Source organism: Salmo trutta, chromosome 13, assembly GCF_901001165.1.
Source record: "Salmo trutta chromosome 13, fSalTru1.1, whole genome shotgun sequence".
Taxonomy (NCBI): Eukaryota; Metazoa; Chordata; class Actinopteri; order Salmoniformes; family Salmonidae; genus Salmo; species Salmo trutta.
The window spans coordinates 85,117,539-85,133,805 of NC_042969.1; the positions used below are offsets into that span (position 1 = coordinate 85,117,539).

Sequence of the window (16,267 nt, forward strand, 5' to 3'; positions counted from 1 at the left end):
GATGATAGGCTTTCTTTTAAAAAACATGTTACTGAATTGGGAAAAAAGCTCAAATTCAAGATAGGGTTCCTGTACAGAAACAGGGCTTGTCTGTCCTTTGTAAATAGAAAACAAATTGTGCAGGCTACTTTTATGTCAGTTTTAGATTACGGTGATATTATCTATATGCATGCATCGGCAAACACATTAAAACCACTGGATGCTATTTACCATTGTACACTCAGGTTTATCACGGGTGATAGTTACAAAACTCATCACTGTATCCTTTATCAACATGTGGGTTGGGCCCCTCTATCTGTGAGGCGAGAGCAACATGCTCTCTTGTTTATTTATAAAGCACTTCTTTTAAAACTACCTCCATATATATCATCATTAATTTCCACTAGATATAGTAATTTTAAAAGCAGATCACAGATGTGGATTACATTAGAGACTCCTGCGGTCTCCACAGAGTTGGGTAGGACTGCCTTTAGTTCCTTTGCACCTTATTTATGGAACAAACTGCAGATCCAACTTCAGTTAGACACTCTGGTGTCCCTTGCCCATTTGAAAAATGTTATGGAGGATCAATATGATGTTGTCTGTGATGGTTTCTGTTGAATTGTGTCTTTGTTTTGTATGTTTGAAATGTTCTTGTCTGTATGCCTAAAACTGTACATGTCAACATGTTTACACAGGGCACAGCCGTAAAAGAGATCCAGGTCTCAGTCTGTTTTCCCTGTTAAAATAAAGATTAAAACAAAAAAAAAATGTAGAGAGGGGGAGAGTCATGTAGAGAGGGGGGAGAGAGTCATGTAGAGAGAGGGGGAGAGTCATGTAGAGAGAGGGGGAGAGTCATGTAGAGAGAGGGGGAGAGTCATGTAGAGGGGGGGGAGAGAGTCATGTAGAGAGAGGGGGAGAGTCATGTAGAGGGGGGGAGTCATGTAGAGAGAGGGGGGAGAGTCATGTAGAGAGAGGGGGAGAGTCATGTAGAGAGAGGGGGAGAGTCATGTAGAGAGGGGGAGTCATGTAGAGAGAGGGGGAGAGTCATGTAGAGAGGGGGGGAGAGTCATGTAGAGGGGGGAGTCATGTAGAGAGAGGGGGAGAGTCATGTAGAGGGGGGGAGTCATGTAGAGAGAGGGGGAGAGTCATGTAGAGGGGGGGGAGTCATGTAGAGAGAGGGGGAGAGTCATGTAGAGAGAGGGGGGAGAGTCATGTAGAGAGGGGGGGAGAGTCATGTAGAGAGGGGGGAGTCATGTAGAGAGAGGGGGAGAGTCATGTAGAGAGGGGGGGAGAGTCATGTAGAGAGAGGGGGAGAGTCATGTAGAGAGAGGGGGAGAGTCATGTAGAGAGAGGGGGAGAGTCATGTAGAGAGAGGGGGAGAGTCATGTAGAGAGAGGGGGAGAGTCATGTAGAGAGGGGGAGAGAGTCATGTAGAGAGGGGGAGAGAGTCATGTAGAGGGGGGGAGAGAGTCATGTAGGGGGGAGTCATGTAGAGAGGGGGGAGAGTCATGTAGAGAGGGGGGAGAGTCATGTAGAGAGGGGGGGGAGAGTCATGTAGAGAGGGGGGAGGGTCATGTAGAGAGGGGGGGAGAGAGTCATGTAGAGAGGGGGGAGAGTCATGTAGAGAGGGGGGGAGAGTCATGTAGAGAGGGGGGGAGAGTCATGTAGAGAGGGGGGAGGGTCATGTAGAGAGGGGGGGAGAGAGTCATGTAGAGGAGGGGGGGAGTCATGTAGAGAGGGGGGAGTCATGTAGAGAGGGGGGAGTCATGTAGAGAGGGGGGGAGTCATATAGAGAGGGGGGGAGTCATGTAGAGAGGGGGGGGAGAGTCATGTATAGAGGGGGGAGAGTCATGTAGAGAGAAAGGGAGGAGCCATGTAGAGAGAGGGAGGAGTCATGGCCTGATTTACACATATAGAAGTGGTCCTACTGGCTACCTGACCTGTGCACAAATGTAGACATAAATGTGCCCATTTGGGGATCTGATAGTATTTCTGATTGGCTTAACGCACCACCACTAATGACCTGTGGAGCTTCTCAAAGTCATGTTGTTTTCTTCACCTCAAACTGCGAGCAAACTAAGTCTGTTTTTACATCCATTGAGAATTACTATAGTTCCTCAAAATCTTTCCAGCGCTCTCCCTTTCGATGACCACTCAGCGTGAAAGGGAAAAATGTCATGTTCTGATCCAGTGGAAATGTCATAAAATAGGCCTACCTGATTACCTCTTATCAGCGCTTGACTTGGACCGAAATAGGTTCCGGTACTCATTTTGGGTGCTGGTACTGTTTATATTTAGGTACAGGAGCTCCACAATACTTTAGAGATAATATTCTATAAGAGGAACAGGAACTCTATAATACTTTAGAGATAATATTCTATAATAAGAACAGGAGCTCTACAATACTTTAGAGATACTATTCTATAATAGGAACAGGAGCTCTACAATACTTTAGAGATAATATTCTATAATAGGAACAGGAGCTCTACAATACTTTAGAGATAATATTCTATAATAGGAACAGGAGCTCTACAATACTTTAGAGATAATATTCTATAATAGGAACAGGAGCTCTACAATACTTTAGAGATAATATTATATAATAGGAACAGGAACTCTACAATACTTTAGAGATAATATTCTATAATAGGAACAGGAACTCTACAATTCTTTAGAGATAATATTCTATAATAGGAACAGGAACTCTATAATACTTTAGAGATAATATTCTATAATAAGAACAGGAGCTCTACAATACTTTAGAGATACTATTCTATAATAGGAACAGGAGCTCTACAATACTTTAGAGATAATATTCTATAATAGGAACAGGAGCTCTACAATACTTTAGAGATAATATTCTATAATAGGAACAGGAGCTCTACAATACTTTAGAGATAATATTCTATAATAGGAACAGGAGCTCTACAATACTTTAGAGATAATATTATATAATAGGAACAGGAACTCTACAATACTTTAGAGATAATATTCTATAATAGGAACAGGAACTCTACAATACTTTAGAGATAATATTCTATAATAGGAACAGGAACTCTACAATACTTTAGAGATAATATTCTATAAGAGGAACAGGAACTCTACAATACTTTAGAGATAATATTCTATCAGAGGAACAGGAACTCTACAATACTTTAGAGATAATATTCTATAATAGGAACAGGAACTCCACAATACTTTAGAGATAATATTCTATAAGAGGAACAGGAACTCTACAATACTTTAGAGATAATATTCTATAAGAGGAACAGGAACTCTATAATACTTTAGAGATAATATTCTATAATAAGAACAGGAGCTCTACAATACTTTAGAGATACTATTCTATAATAGGAACAGGAGCTCTACAATACTTTAGAGATAATATTCTATAATAGGAACAGGAACTCTACAATACTTTAGAGATAATATTCTATCAGAGGAACAGGAACTCTACAATACTTTAGAGATAATATTCTATAAGAGGAACGGGAGCTGAAGCAGTAGAACATGTGAGGTGTCGGTACTCAGCTCCGTTGAGCTCCTGCCAAAGTCAACCACTGCTTCTTATCACCTTGTGATAAATAACCTGCAGCTGTGTCTGTCCCGATCTCACTGGGGAAGGAAACTGAGGGCCCAGAATATTTTATACAACGTTGCAAGTTTGCTAGTGCAAGCTTCAGGCCAGACAGAAGTTAATAGTTGATACAATGTTTCAAAAGGCTTCAGGCCAGACACAAGTTACTGTTTCAAGTTTGTTGCAGACAGGCCATGTGTAGCCAATGTGATTTATAGTATATTTATTTTTATCAGGATATTTTCTACCTGCAATGTTTTATTTGTTGGCTTTATGTAGGCTATTTTTACATAGTTGCCAATGGCAACAGAAGTTACTTTTTAAGTTATTTAGATTTAGATTTGGATAGAATTTTGATTAACCACATGACAATGACATTATAATAAATGAAATGAAACTGTTTCACAAATATTTGCATATGAAAACCATAACTGACAAGTAGATCGGTAGAAATGGTCAAATAAATTGACATTCCACATGAGAAAGTTTGCCGAATCATCATGTAGCTTATTACCGCCAACTTCAGGAGAGTAACGGCAGAATCTGTGAAAGCCAGCAGGAGAGGGAAGAGGATGGTCCGGACAGGTTAAGGTTTTTTTCTTCTGGTTATCTTGATCTCTGGCTCCCTCTTGAGTCATTTGTCTTATTATATTAAACCGTAAGCTTAAAGCATCAGACAAGCTCAAAACATATATAGTTGATTTGATTAAAACACATAGTGTGTGTCTATATATGGAAAAATACATGTTTAAGAACAAACAACTGTCGGTTGACCAACATGTTTTTTGTCGGGGACAGCCCTAGTTCTCACACTGACTTTATACACCTCAAGAACATCAACTACAATACCCACAATCCCCCTTGCTCTAGCTAAGGCAAGCACACACACACACACACACACACACACACACACAGGACCTACTTCTTGCTGGCGTCACACACATCTGTGATGTTGGAGAAGAGGTGGTGGTGCTCGGTCTTGGTCATGGTGTCGCTGAGCTCCCCTGAGTTCTGGAACATCCGGATCAGAACCTCCAGACTGTGGAGGTAGGAGTGTTCTGACGATATCAACTCAAATATGGCCTGACACAGAGACACAGAGGGAGAGGGAGACAGAGAGACAGAGAGACACAGAGAGAGAGGGAGAGGGAGGGAGACAGAGAGACAGGGAGACACAGAGAAAGAGGGAGAGGGAGACAGAGAGACAGAGAGAGGTAGAGGGAGGGAGACAGAGAGACAGAGAGAGAGAGAGACACAGAGAGAGAGGGAGAGGGAGGGACACAGAGAGAGAGGGAGGGAGAGTAATCAGTAACGCAACTTTAAAAAATACGTTACGTTACAAACTCTTAGACACATCCAGTAGAGAGAGAGAGACGTCCAACAAAATGTCCCGTGTGTATCCTCAGAACTGATATTCTCCCCAATAACCTCCTCAGCAGATCAGAACATGCAGACTTCCCACAGCAGGTTATGACTCAATATAAACGAAGTGGGTGTAAATTAAATTCATTCATGTACCTAACATCTGTGTGCTGTACTAATATCTCTGGCATGTCATTGGGCAATAACGCGTGTGGGAGGTGCAGGCTAGAAGATGTCATAGCAGGGCTCAAAGACCAGCGGGCAACATTCAAGACAGACTTCAAATAAAACTTCCAATTTAAAAGGCCATATGTTAGTAAGGGGAAGACTGGTATGTTACGCCTCTGTACATTTTATCAAAACTGTGCTTTGCTACATCTCTGTCCTCTATAGACATTTATTCCCACGGGGGGCCAGCACATGAAAAATATATAAAAAATGTATGAAATTATATGAAATGTATGCATTCACTACTGTAAGTCGCTCTGGATAAGAGCGTCTGCTAAATGACTAAAATGTAAAATGTAAATTTGCTTAGACAGCCGTGCTATGAATTCATCTGTCCCTGACATATAAACTGGTTTATTTTGTCTATGGTCCATATTTTCTAGCCCTCCCCTTTAAGAAGGGTTTATTATTGCTGTGGAGAGGTTACAGGAAGAGGAGTTCAGGCACCGTATATTACATTTCCCAGGGTGCTACAGTAAGTGACTTTTCTGTGTGTGTGTGTGTGTGTGTGTGTGTGTGTGTGTGTGTGTGTGTGTGTGTGTGTGAACACATTTCTAACCCTCTGGAGGCAGTCTGCTTTATCCTTTGTAGGAACTGTCCATGTTTGAAGGGAAAGGGTCACACGCATACACACACACACTCCATCTCTCTCACACACACACACACACACACACACACACACACACACACACTGAATAAGGCTGTTACCTCTTGTCTTTTCCGCTCCTCCTGGCTGAGCTTAATTCCACTCTTCTTTACCTGCAGGAAAAACACAGTTTAGAACATAGGTTTAAGTATCAACGCGAGGAAGAACATGTCATCTCTAACAACACAAGTCTAATGGCTACATGCCACCACTTACACATAACCAGGTACATGCTGTACCTGAAGGAATGAAAGGAATTGTTTAAGGTGAGGTAGACCTCTGTGTCCATCAAGGTTGTCTCTATCTGTATCCATCACAGGTAGTCCCAACTCTCAGAGCTAGGGGCCCACTGTGGCAGCACACACACGTTATGTCTGTCAGTGAAAGGGGCAAGACAGTCACACAAACTATGTTCATGAGTCCACTAACTGTAACAAAGGGAGTAGTTATCATACCAGACCTGTGGGAGCTGAATAAAGACCTGTAGGAGCTGAATAAAGACCTGTAGGAGCTGAATAAAGACCTGTAGGAGCTGAATAAAGACCTGTACGAGCTGAATAAAGACCTGTCGGAGCTGAATAAAGACCTGTCGGAGCTCAATAAAGACCTGTAGGAGCTGAATAAAGACCTGTAGGAGCTCAATAAAGACCTGTAGGAGCTCAATAAAGACCTGTACGAGCTGAATAAAGACCTGTCGGAGCTGAATAAAGACCTGTCGGAGCTGAATAAAGACCTGTAGGAGCTGAGTAAAGACCTGTAGGAGCTGAATAAAGACCTGTACGAGCTGAATAAAGACCTGTACGAGCTGAATAAAGACCTGTCGGAGCTGAATAAAGACCTGTACGAGCTGAATAAAGACCTGTCGGAGCTGAATAAAGACCTGTCGGAGCTCAATAAAGACCTGTCGGAGCTCAATAAAGACCTGTCGGAGCTCAATAAAGACCTGTAGGAGCTGAATAAAGACCTGTACGAGCTGAATAAAGACCTGTCGGAGCTGAATAAAGACCTGTCGGAGCTGAATAAAGACCTGTCGGAGCTGAATAAAGACCTGTCGGAGCTGAATAAAGACCTGTAGGAGCTGAATAAAGACCTGTAGGAGCTGAATAAAGACCTGTAGGAGCTGAGTAAAGACCTGTAGGAGCTGAGTAAAGACCTGTAGGAGCTGAATAAAGACCTGTAAGAGCTGAATAAAGACCTGTAGGAGCTGAATAAAGACCTGTAGGAGCTGAATAAAGACCTGTAAGAGCCGAAGTAAGACCCCAGACTTATAAGAGCTGACCACAGTCTAAGTTTAGAGAGAGAAAGGTTCTCATTGGGGAAGTCTGGGAGTGTGCACAGGATAGTTTAGGTGCACGTGTGTGGTGCACGTGTGTGTGTGTGTGTGTGTGTGTGTGACCCTAAGCAAGATGTGAGTGTTGCAGCTCATGGTTATCTACTAACATAACTTAAGCTCACCCATTGTAATTCCCACCGTTAGCGCAGTAAAAGGTCAGATGATTTCTTGGACACTTTTAGGTACAGATGTGCCTTGTCGCAATGCTAAAAACATCGACATGCCCTACTCAGTGGCTGAATCTACCAGCGGCAATGGAGCATTCACAACCCATCCCCCGGGTTCATCTGGTGGGCGGAGATACCTGGCCAGTTCTCTCTGAGTATGAACATCGACTGTCGCAACATGAATGGAAACAATTCCAGACTCATGGAGAGCCTTCAGAAAAAGCCTAGACACTAAAGTTCTCCAGGAGAAAACCAACTTTGTCTCTTCCGGAGATCCAGGGAAATGGAATAGAGTGGCGGCTATTCTGAATGGAACTTTCTACAGGAAAGCCATCTGTTCCTCAGAACATCGGGACGGGAGACCCTCTGGTGCTCCACTCCTGAACGATGTTGTACGGATCCTGAGAAAGTTCCCTACACTCTTGGAATGCCCAGCGGAGGTGACCGTGACCTCCCTCGGTGACTGGATCAAGAAGCAGCTGTGCTTTATAAATCGGGATACCATTCAACCATCACTTGTAGCAGTGGGACTCAACACGAAAGAGAACAGAGAAAGGTATGCAGGGAAAAATTGGCATACCAATTGCAACATCATTATTCTGACCAACAGCGCATACCCCAGAACCCTGCCCAGTATCTTGGTCATACGTGTAATGTTGCTGGCGAGTGGGGGGGGGACAAATTGAGGAGCTTGTCCATGAGTATTCAACCACGCTTGATGTGATTGACGTTTCCCCTCTGCCTGTGGTCATGAAGCTAGAAGCTGTGAGAAAGGTGACCCTAGCAAAGATTCAACATCTGCTTGCCAATGTGCCTCTCCCACAGAAGGTTCTGAGGGAAATGAATAACAAACCTGTTCAAGTGGTGAGAAAGTGTCTATGCTTCAACACACCACACGTGATGTTGTCTTCCTGAGCCAAAGAGAGGGGTGTTTAGGTGTCTATTCTTCAACACACCACATGTGATGTCTTCCTGAGCCAAAGAGAGGGGTGTTTAGGTGTCTATGCTTCAACACACCACATGTGATGTTGTCTTCTTGAGCCAAAGAGAGGGGTGTTTAGGTGTCCAGAATGTTGAGTGGATTTACACTGCTACCAGACTGAATCATCTGTTGAACATGCTCAACAGTGACGATGTGACAGACAGGGAGTTAGCCAGAGCCTCCCTTCTTCTGGACCTACGAAGGAGGAAGGTTCCGCTGGCCAGGGACACTGAGGATAACTTCTTGGGCTTCAGGAGGAAGGCCAATGGAAAATTAGAGACACTCGTGCTACGGGCTTTGGAGTCTGGTCAGATTGGCTGGACCTCAACAACCTGCGCATCCGGACTGGAGTAGAGCTCAGGTGGTCACGGACTGACAGGTAAACTGAGCCAGTGACTGGAGTAGAGCTCAGGTGGACACGGACTGACAGGTAACTGAGCCAGTGACTGGAGTAGAGCTCAGGTGGACACGGACTGACAGGTAAACTGAGCCAGTGACTGGAGTAGAGCTCAGGTGGACACGGACTGACAGGTAAACTGAGCCAGTGACTGGAGTAGAGCTCAGGTGGACACGGACTGACAGGTAAACTGAGCCAGTGACTGGAGTAGAGCTAAGGTGAACACAGACTGACAGGTAAACTGAGCCAGTGACTGGAGTAGAGCTCAGGTGGACACGGACTGACAGGTAAACTGAGCCAGTGACTGGAGTAGAGCTCAGGTGGACACGGACTGACAGGTAAACTGAGCCAGTGACTGGAGTAGAGCTCAGGTGAACACGGACTGACAGGTAAACTGAGCCAGTGACTGGAGTAGAGCTCAGGTGGACACGGACTGACAGGTAAACTGAGCCAGTGACTGGAGTAGAGCTCAGGTGGACACGGACTGACAGGTAAACTGAGCCAGTGACTGGAGTAGAGCTCAGGTGGCCCCTGACTGACAGGTAAACTGAGCCAGTGACTGGAGTAGAGCTCAGGTGGACACGGACTGACAGGTAAACTGAGCCAGTGACTGGAGTAGAGCTCAGGTGGACACGGACTGACAGGTAAACTGAGCCAGTGACTGGAGTAGAGCTCAGGTGGACACGGACTGACAGGTACACTGAGCCAGTGACTGGAGTAGAGCTCAGGTGGACACGGACTGACAGGTAAACTGAGCCAGTGACTGGAGTAGAGCTCAGGTGGACACGGACTGACAGGTAAACTGAGCCAGTGACTGGAGTAGAGCTCAGGTGGACACGGACTGACAGGTACACTGAGCCAGTGACTGGAGTAGAGCTCAGGTGAACACGGACTGACAGGTAAACTGAGCCAGTGACTGGAGTAGAGCTCAGGTGGACACGGACTGACAGGTAAACTGAGCCAGTGACTGGAGTAGAGCTCAGGTGGACACGGACTGACAGGTAAACTGAGCCAGTGACTGGAGTAGAGCTCAGGTGAACACGGACTGACAGGTAAACTGAGCCAGTGACTGGAGTAGAGCTCAGGTGGACACGGACTGACAGGTAAACTGAGCCAGTGACTGGAGTAGAGCTCAGGTGAACACGGACTGACAGGTAAACTGAGCCAGTGACTGGAGTAGAGCTCAGGTGGACACGGACTGACAGGTAAACTGAGCCAGTGACTGGAGTAGAGCTCAGGTGGACACGGACTGACAGGTAAACTGAGCCAGTGACTGGAGTAGAGCTCAGGTGGCCCCTGACTGACAGGTAAACTGAGCCAGTGACTGGAGTAGAGCTCAGGTGAACACGGACTGACAGGTAAACTGAGCCAGTGACTGGAGTAGAGCTCAGGTGGACACGGACTGACAGGTAAACTGAGCCAGTGACTGGAGTAGAGCTCAGGTGGACACGGACTGACAGGTAAACTGAGCCAGTGACTGGAGTAGAGCTCAGGTGGCCCCTGACTGACAGGTAAACTGAGCCAGCGACTGGAGTAGAGCTCAGGTGGACACGGACTGACAGGTACACTGAGCCAGTGACTGGAGTAGAGCTCAGGTGGACACGGACTGACAGGTACACTGAGCCAGTGACTGGAGTAGAGCTCAGGTGAACACGGACTGACAGGTAAACTGAGCCAGTGACTGGAGTAGAGCTCAGGTGGACACGGACTGACAGGTAAACTGAGCCAGTGACTGGAGTAGAGCTCAGGTGGACACGGACTGACAGGTACACTGAGCCAGTGACTGGAGTAGAGCTCAGGTGAACACGGACTGACAGGTAAACTGAGCCAGTGACTGGAGTAGAGCTCAGGTGGACACGGACTGACAGGTACACTGAGCCAGTGACTGGAGTAGAGCTCAGGTGAACACGGACTGACAGGTAAACTGAGCCAGTGACTGGAGTAGAGCTCAGGTGGACACGGACTGACAGGTAAACTGAGCCAGTGACTGCCTCGGAGTGCAGTTGTGTTCAGATCTCAGTGTTGTCGTGGAGGTTTCTGTCACCCGTGAAGAAACATCTCATCCTACATCCAGGACAACACTCCTTGGTATCAGACGGACGTGTAGGAGTATGCATGGTTGTGTGTGTGTGTGTGTGTGTGACCATGCATGGTTGTGTGTGTGTGTGTGTGTGTGTGTGTGTGTGTGTGTGTGTGTGTGTGTGTGTGTGTGTGTGTGTGTGTGTGTGTGACCATGCATGGTTGTGTGTGTGTGTGGTGTGTGTGTGTGTGTGTGTGTGTGTGACCATGCATGGTTGTGTGTGTGTGTGTGTGTGTGTGTGTGTGTGTGACCATGCATGGTTGTGTGCGTGTGTGTGTGTGTGACCATGCATGGTTGTGTGTGTGTGTGTGTGTGTGTGTGTGTGTGTCCATGCATGGTTGTGTGTGTGTGTGTGACCATGCATGGTTGTGTGTGTGTGTGTGTGTGTGTGTGTGACCATGCATGGTTGTGTGTGTGTGTGTGTGTGTGTGTGTGTGTGTGTGTGTGTGTGTGTGTGTGTGACCATGCATGGCTGTGTGTGTGTGTGACCATGCATGGTTGTGTGTGTGTGTGTGTGTGTGTGTTTTGAATAAAACAGTGTGTCCCTCTCATGTTTCACCCACTATAAAACAGGAGCTACCTGGAGCACTTCCTGTTAATACCGAACCACACACAGTCCTCCATCATCGTCCCCAAACACCATGCCACTCCTCCATACAGCCACCATCATCGTCCCCAAGCACCATGCCACTCCTCCATACAGCCACCATCATCGTCCCCAAGCACCATGCCAGTCCTCCATACAGCCACCATCGTCGTCCCCAAGCACCATGCCACTCCTCCATACAGCCACCATCATCGTCCCCAAGCACCATGCCACTCCTCCATACAGCCACCATCGTCGTCCCCAAGCACCATGCCACTCCTCCATACAGCCACCATCATCGTCCCCAAGCACCATGCCACTCCTCCATACAGCCACCATCATCGTCCCCAAGCACCATGCCACTCCTCAATACAGCCACCATCATCGTCCCCAAGCACCATGCCACTCCTCCATACAGCCACCATCATCGTCCCCAAGCACCATCCCACTCCTCCCTACAGCCACCATACAAACAACCTTAAAACTCCTGTCCAACTCCAACTGATAACAGGAAGTGATCTCTCTGCTCCTTAGTCCCCAGCCATGATGATATTTACCCCTCTCTGCTCCTTAGTCCCCAGCCATGATGATATTTACCCCTCTCTGCTCCTTAGTCCCCAGCCATGATGATATTTACCCCTCTCTGCTCCTTAGTCCCCAGCCATGAAGGTATTTACCCCTCTCTGCTCCTTAGTCCCCAGCCATGATGATATTTACCCCTCTCTGCTCCTTAGTCCCCAGCCATGATGATATTTACCCCTCTCTGCTCCTTAGTCCCCAGCCATGATGATATTTACCCTCTCTCTGCTCCTTAGTCCCCAGCCATGATGATATTTACCCCTCTCTGCTCCTTAGTCCCCAGTCATGATGATATTTACCCCTCTCTGCTCCTTAGTCCCCAGCCATGATGATATTTACCCCTCTCTGCTCCTTAGTCCCCAGCCATGATGATATTTACCCCTCTCTGCTCCTTAGTCCCCCAGCCATGATGATATTTACCCCTCTCTGCTCCTTAGTCCCCAGCCATGATGATATTTACCCCTCTCTGCTCCTTAGTCCCCAGCCATGATGATATTTACCCCTCTCTGCTACTTAGTCCCCAGCCATGATGATATTTACCCTTCTCTGCTCCTTAGTCCCCAGCCATGATGATATTTACCCCTCTCTCTGCTCCTTAGTCCCCAGCCATGATGATATTTACCCCTCTCTGCTCCTTAGTCCCCAGCCATGATGATATTTACCCCTCTCTGCTCCTTAGTCCCCAGCCATGATGATATTTACCCCTCTCTGCTCCTTAGTCCCCAGCCATGATGATATTTACCCCTCTCTGCTCCTTAGTCACCAGCCATGATGATATTTACCCCTCTCTCTGCTCCTTAGTCCCCAGCCATGATGATATTTACCCCTCTCTGCTCCTTAGTCCCCAGCCATGATGATATTTACCCCTCTCTGCTCCTTAGTCCCCAGCCATGATGATATTTACCCCTCTCTGCTCCTTAGTCCCCAGCCATGATGATATTTACCCCTCTCTGCTCCTTAGTCCCCAGCCATGAAGGTATTTACCCCTCTCTGCTCCTTAGTCCCCAGCCATGATGATATTTACCCCTCTCTGCTCCTTAGTCCCCAGCCATGAAGGTATTTACCCCTCTCTGCTCCTTAGTCCCCAGCCATGAAGGTATTTACCAAGGAGACCTTTGCCACCAGAGACCAGGGTTGACAGTATACCAGCATGGTGATACTACCATAACTGATTTTCCATGGAAAAAAGGAAAACACAAAGTGGGTCTAAATCTTTGGTTGTTTAAAACCTGCTGTATGTAACAGTGTGATATAGTTTGGAAAATAAACATATTTCTGGGTGACAACAGCGGGCTGTTTGTTTCTGACATCAGGACTGTTTTCCCTCAGGATATGTAGTCTGCTTCACGTTTTGTCCTTGTCATGAAACCTCTGAGTTTCACGATACCGGTATTGTAACAACCCTAATGGAGACCTTTGCAAACACATCCACACTTGGGACACACACACAAAGGAGTCATCTTTGTGTTGCTGACAGGTTGGGACAATATCAGTGTCCTCAACGACCTCCTCCTGGCCCAGCAGATGTTCAAAACACACACACACACACACACACACACACACACACACACACACACACACACACACACACACACACACACACACACACACACACACACACACACACACACACACACACACACACACACTGCCAAAAGCTTGCCAAGCTTGTTTCAATTTGCAAGACAAATTCCCTTTAAGGGCAATCAACTTCTATTTATCTACTGCATCTATGGACTCGCATGTCTTTAGTGTCCTAGTAAACACCTTCCTGCCACGGCAACTGAACTTCACCCTGCTTTTGGAGTTTCCCTGAGAACACAGAGAGACAGGCGTAACTGTGACAACCGAAACTCGTTTTTCAGTCAATAGGGAGTGCTTGGGGTAAGAGGTTGGCTGTAGGCATCCCTCCCCTGTCCTATCCTTAACCAGGGAGGGGGTTAAACCTCTCATCCAAGAGTATGGTGTCAACACTCATAGATATACCACTTCCTGCTGTCCCTACTGTTACTGGAAACTAGAGACTTCTAGGAAACAGAGAACAGTCCTACCCTACAGATGTTACTGGAAACTAGAGACTTCTAGGAAACAGAGAACAGCCCTACCCTACAGATGTTACTGGAAACTAGAGACTTCCAGGAAACAGAGAACAGTCCTACCATACAGATGTTACTGGAAACTAAAGACTTCTAGGAAACAGAGAACAGTCCTACCCTACAGATGTTACTGGAAACTAGAGACTTCCAGGAAACAGAGAACAGTCCTACCCTACAGATGTTACTGGAAACTAGAGACTTCTAGGAAACAGAGAACAGTCCTACCCTACAGATGTTACTGGAAACTAGAGACTTCCAGGAAACAGATAACAGTCCTACCCTACAGATGTTACTGGAAACTAGAGACTTCCAGGAAACAGAGAACAGTCCTACCCTACAGATGTTACTGGAAACTAGAGACTTCTAGGAAACAGATAACAGTCCTACCCTACAGATGTTACTGGAAACTAGAGACTTCTAGGAAACAGAGAACAGTCCTACCCTACAGATGTTACTGGAAACTAGAGACTTCCAGGAAACAGAGAACAGTCCTACCCTACAGATGTTACTGGAAACTAGAGACTTCCAGGAAACAGAGTACAGTCCTACCCTACAGATGTTACTGGAAACTAGAGACTTCTAGGAAACAGATAACAGTCCTACCCTACAGATGTTACTGGAAACTAGAGACTTCCAGGAAACAGAGAACAGTCCTACCCTACAGATGTTACTGGAAACTAGAGACTTCCAGGAAACAGAGAACAGTCCTACCCTACAGATGTTACTGGAAATAGAGACTTCCAGGAAACAGAGAACAGTCCTACCCTACAGATGTTACTGGAAACTAGAGACTTCCAGGAAACAGAGAACAGTTCTACCCTACAGATGTTACTGGAAACTAGAGACTTCTAGGAAACAGAGAACAGTCCTACCCTACAGATGTTACTGGAAACTAGAGACTTCTAGGAAACAGAGAACAGTCCTACCCTACAGATGTTACTGGAAACTAGAGACTTCCAGGAAACAGAGAACAGTCCTACCCTACAGATGTTACTGGAAACTAGAGACTTCTAGGAAACAGAGAACAGTCCTACCCTACAGATGTTACTGGAAACTAGAGACTTCCAGGAAACAGAGAACAGTCCTACCCTACAGATGTTACTGGAAACTAGAGACTTCTAGGAAACAGAGAACAGTCCTACCCTACAGATGTTACTGGAAACTAGAGACTTCCAGGAAACAGAGAACAGTCCTACCCTACAGATGTTACTGGAAATAGAGACTTCCAGGAAACAGAGAACAGTCCTACCCTACAGATGTTACTGGAAACTAGAGATTCCAGGAAACAGATAATAGTCTGACCCTACAGATGTTACTGGTAACTTTATTGTGCAGACGCTCTTATCCAGAGAGACATATATTTTCATATTAGAGCACATATATTTTCATATTAGTTCGTACCTGTCACCCATGGGAATCGAACCCACAAACCTGGTGTTGATATCTTATAAATATTAAGTTAACTTTCTAAAATGTACTAAATGCTCTGCAGTTCTGCATTTGGTTTGTTAACTTCTATGGGCTACGTGGGACGCTAGCGTCAGCCAGTGAAATATCAGGGCGGCAAATTCAAAACAACAAAATCTCATAATTCAAATTTCTCAAACATACGACTATTTTACACCATTTTAAAGATGCATTCGTCCTTAATGTAACCACATTGTCCCGTTTCAAAAAGGCTTCACAGCGAAAGCAAAACATTAGATTATGTTAGGAGAGTACATAGACAAAAATAACCACACAGCCATTTTCTAAGCAAGGATATAATGTCACAAAAAAACAAAACACAGCTAAATGAAGCTCTAACCTTTGACGATCTTCATCAGATGACACTCCTAGGACATCATGTTACACAATACATGTATGTTTTGTTCGATAAAGTTCATATTTATATCCAAAAACAGCATTTTACATTGGCGCGTGATGTTCAGAAAACGTATTCCCACCAAAACGTCCGGTGAATGTGCACATCAATTTACAAAAATATTCATCATAAACTTTGACAAAATATATAACAATTATTTAAAGAATTATAGATAGACTACTCCTGGATGCAACCTCTGTGTCAGATTTTAAAATAGCTTTATGGAGAAAGCACATTGTTCAATATTCTGAGTACATAGCTCGTCATCACAGCAAGCTATACAGACACCCGCCAAGTTCGGGGTCACCTAAACTCAGAATTAGTATTATAAATATTCTCTTACCTTTGCTGATCTTGGTCAGAATGCACTCCCAGGACTGCTACTTCC

General features: G+C 45.6%; 1 protein-coding gene across 4 annotated transcripts in view; it reads right to left on the reverse strand.

The window, feature by feature from the left end:
- Positions 1-16,267, reverse strand: part of LOC115206652 (rho guanine nucleotide exchange factor 26) — an 84,469-nt gene that overhangs the window by 58,405 nt on the left and 9,797 nt on the right. For all 4 annotated transcript variants that reach the window (XM_029773830.1, XM_029773829.1, XM_029773828.1 and 1 more), the window contains 2 exons: positions 5,858-5,908; positions 4,482-4,642 (listed from right to left, as the gene is read on the reverse strand). In XM_029773830.1, the coding sequence (XP_029629690.1) occupies positions 4,482-4,642; positions 5,858-5,908 (212 nt within the window). The remainder of the gene's footprint in view (positions 1-4,481; positions 4,643-5,857; positions 5,909-16,267) is intronic.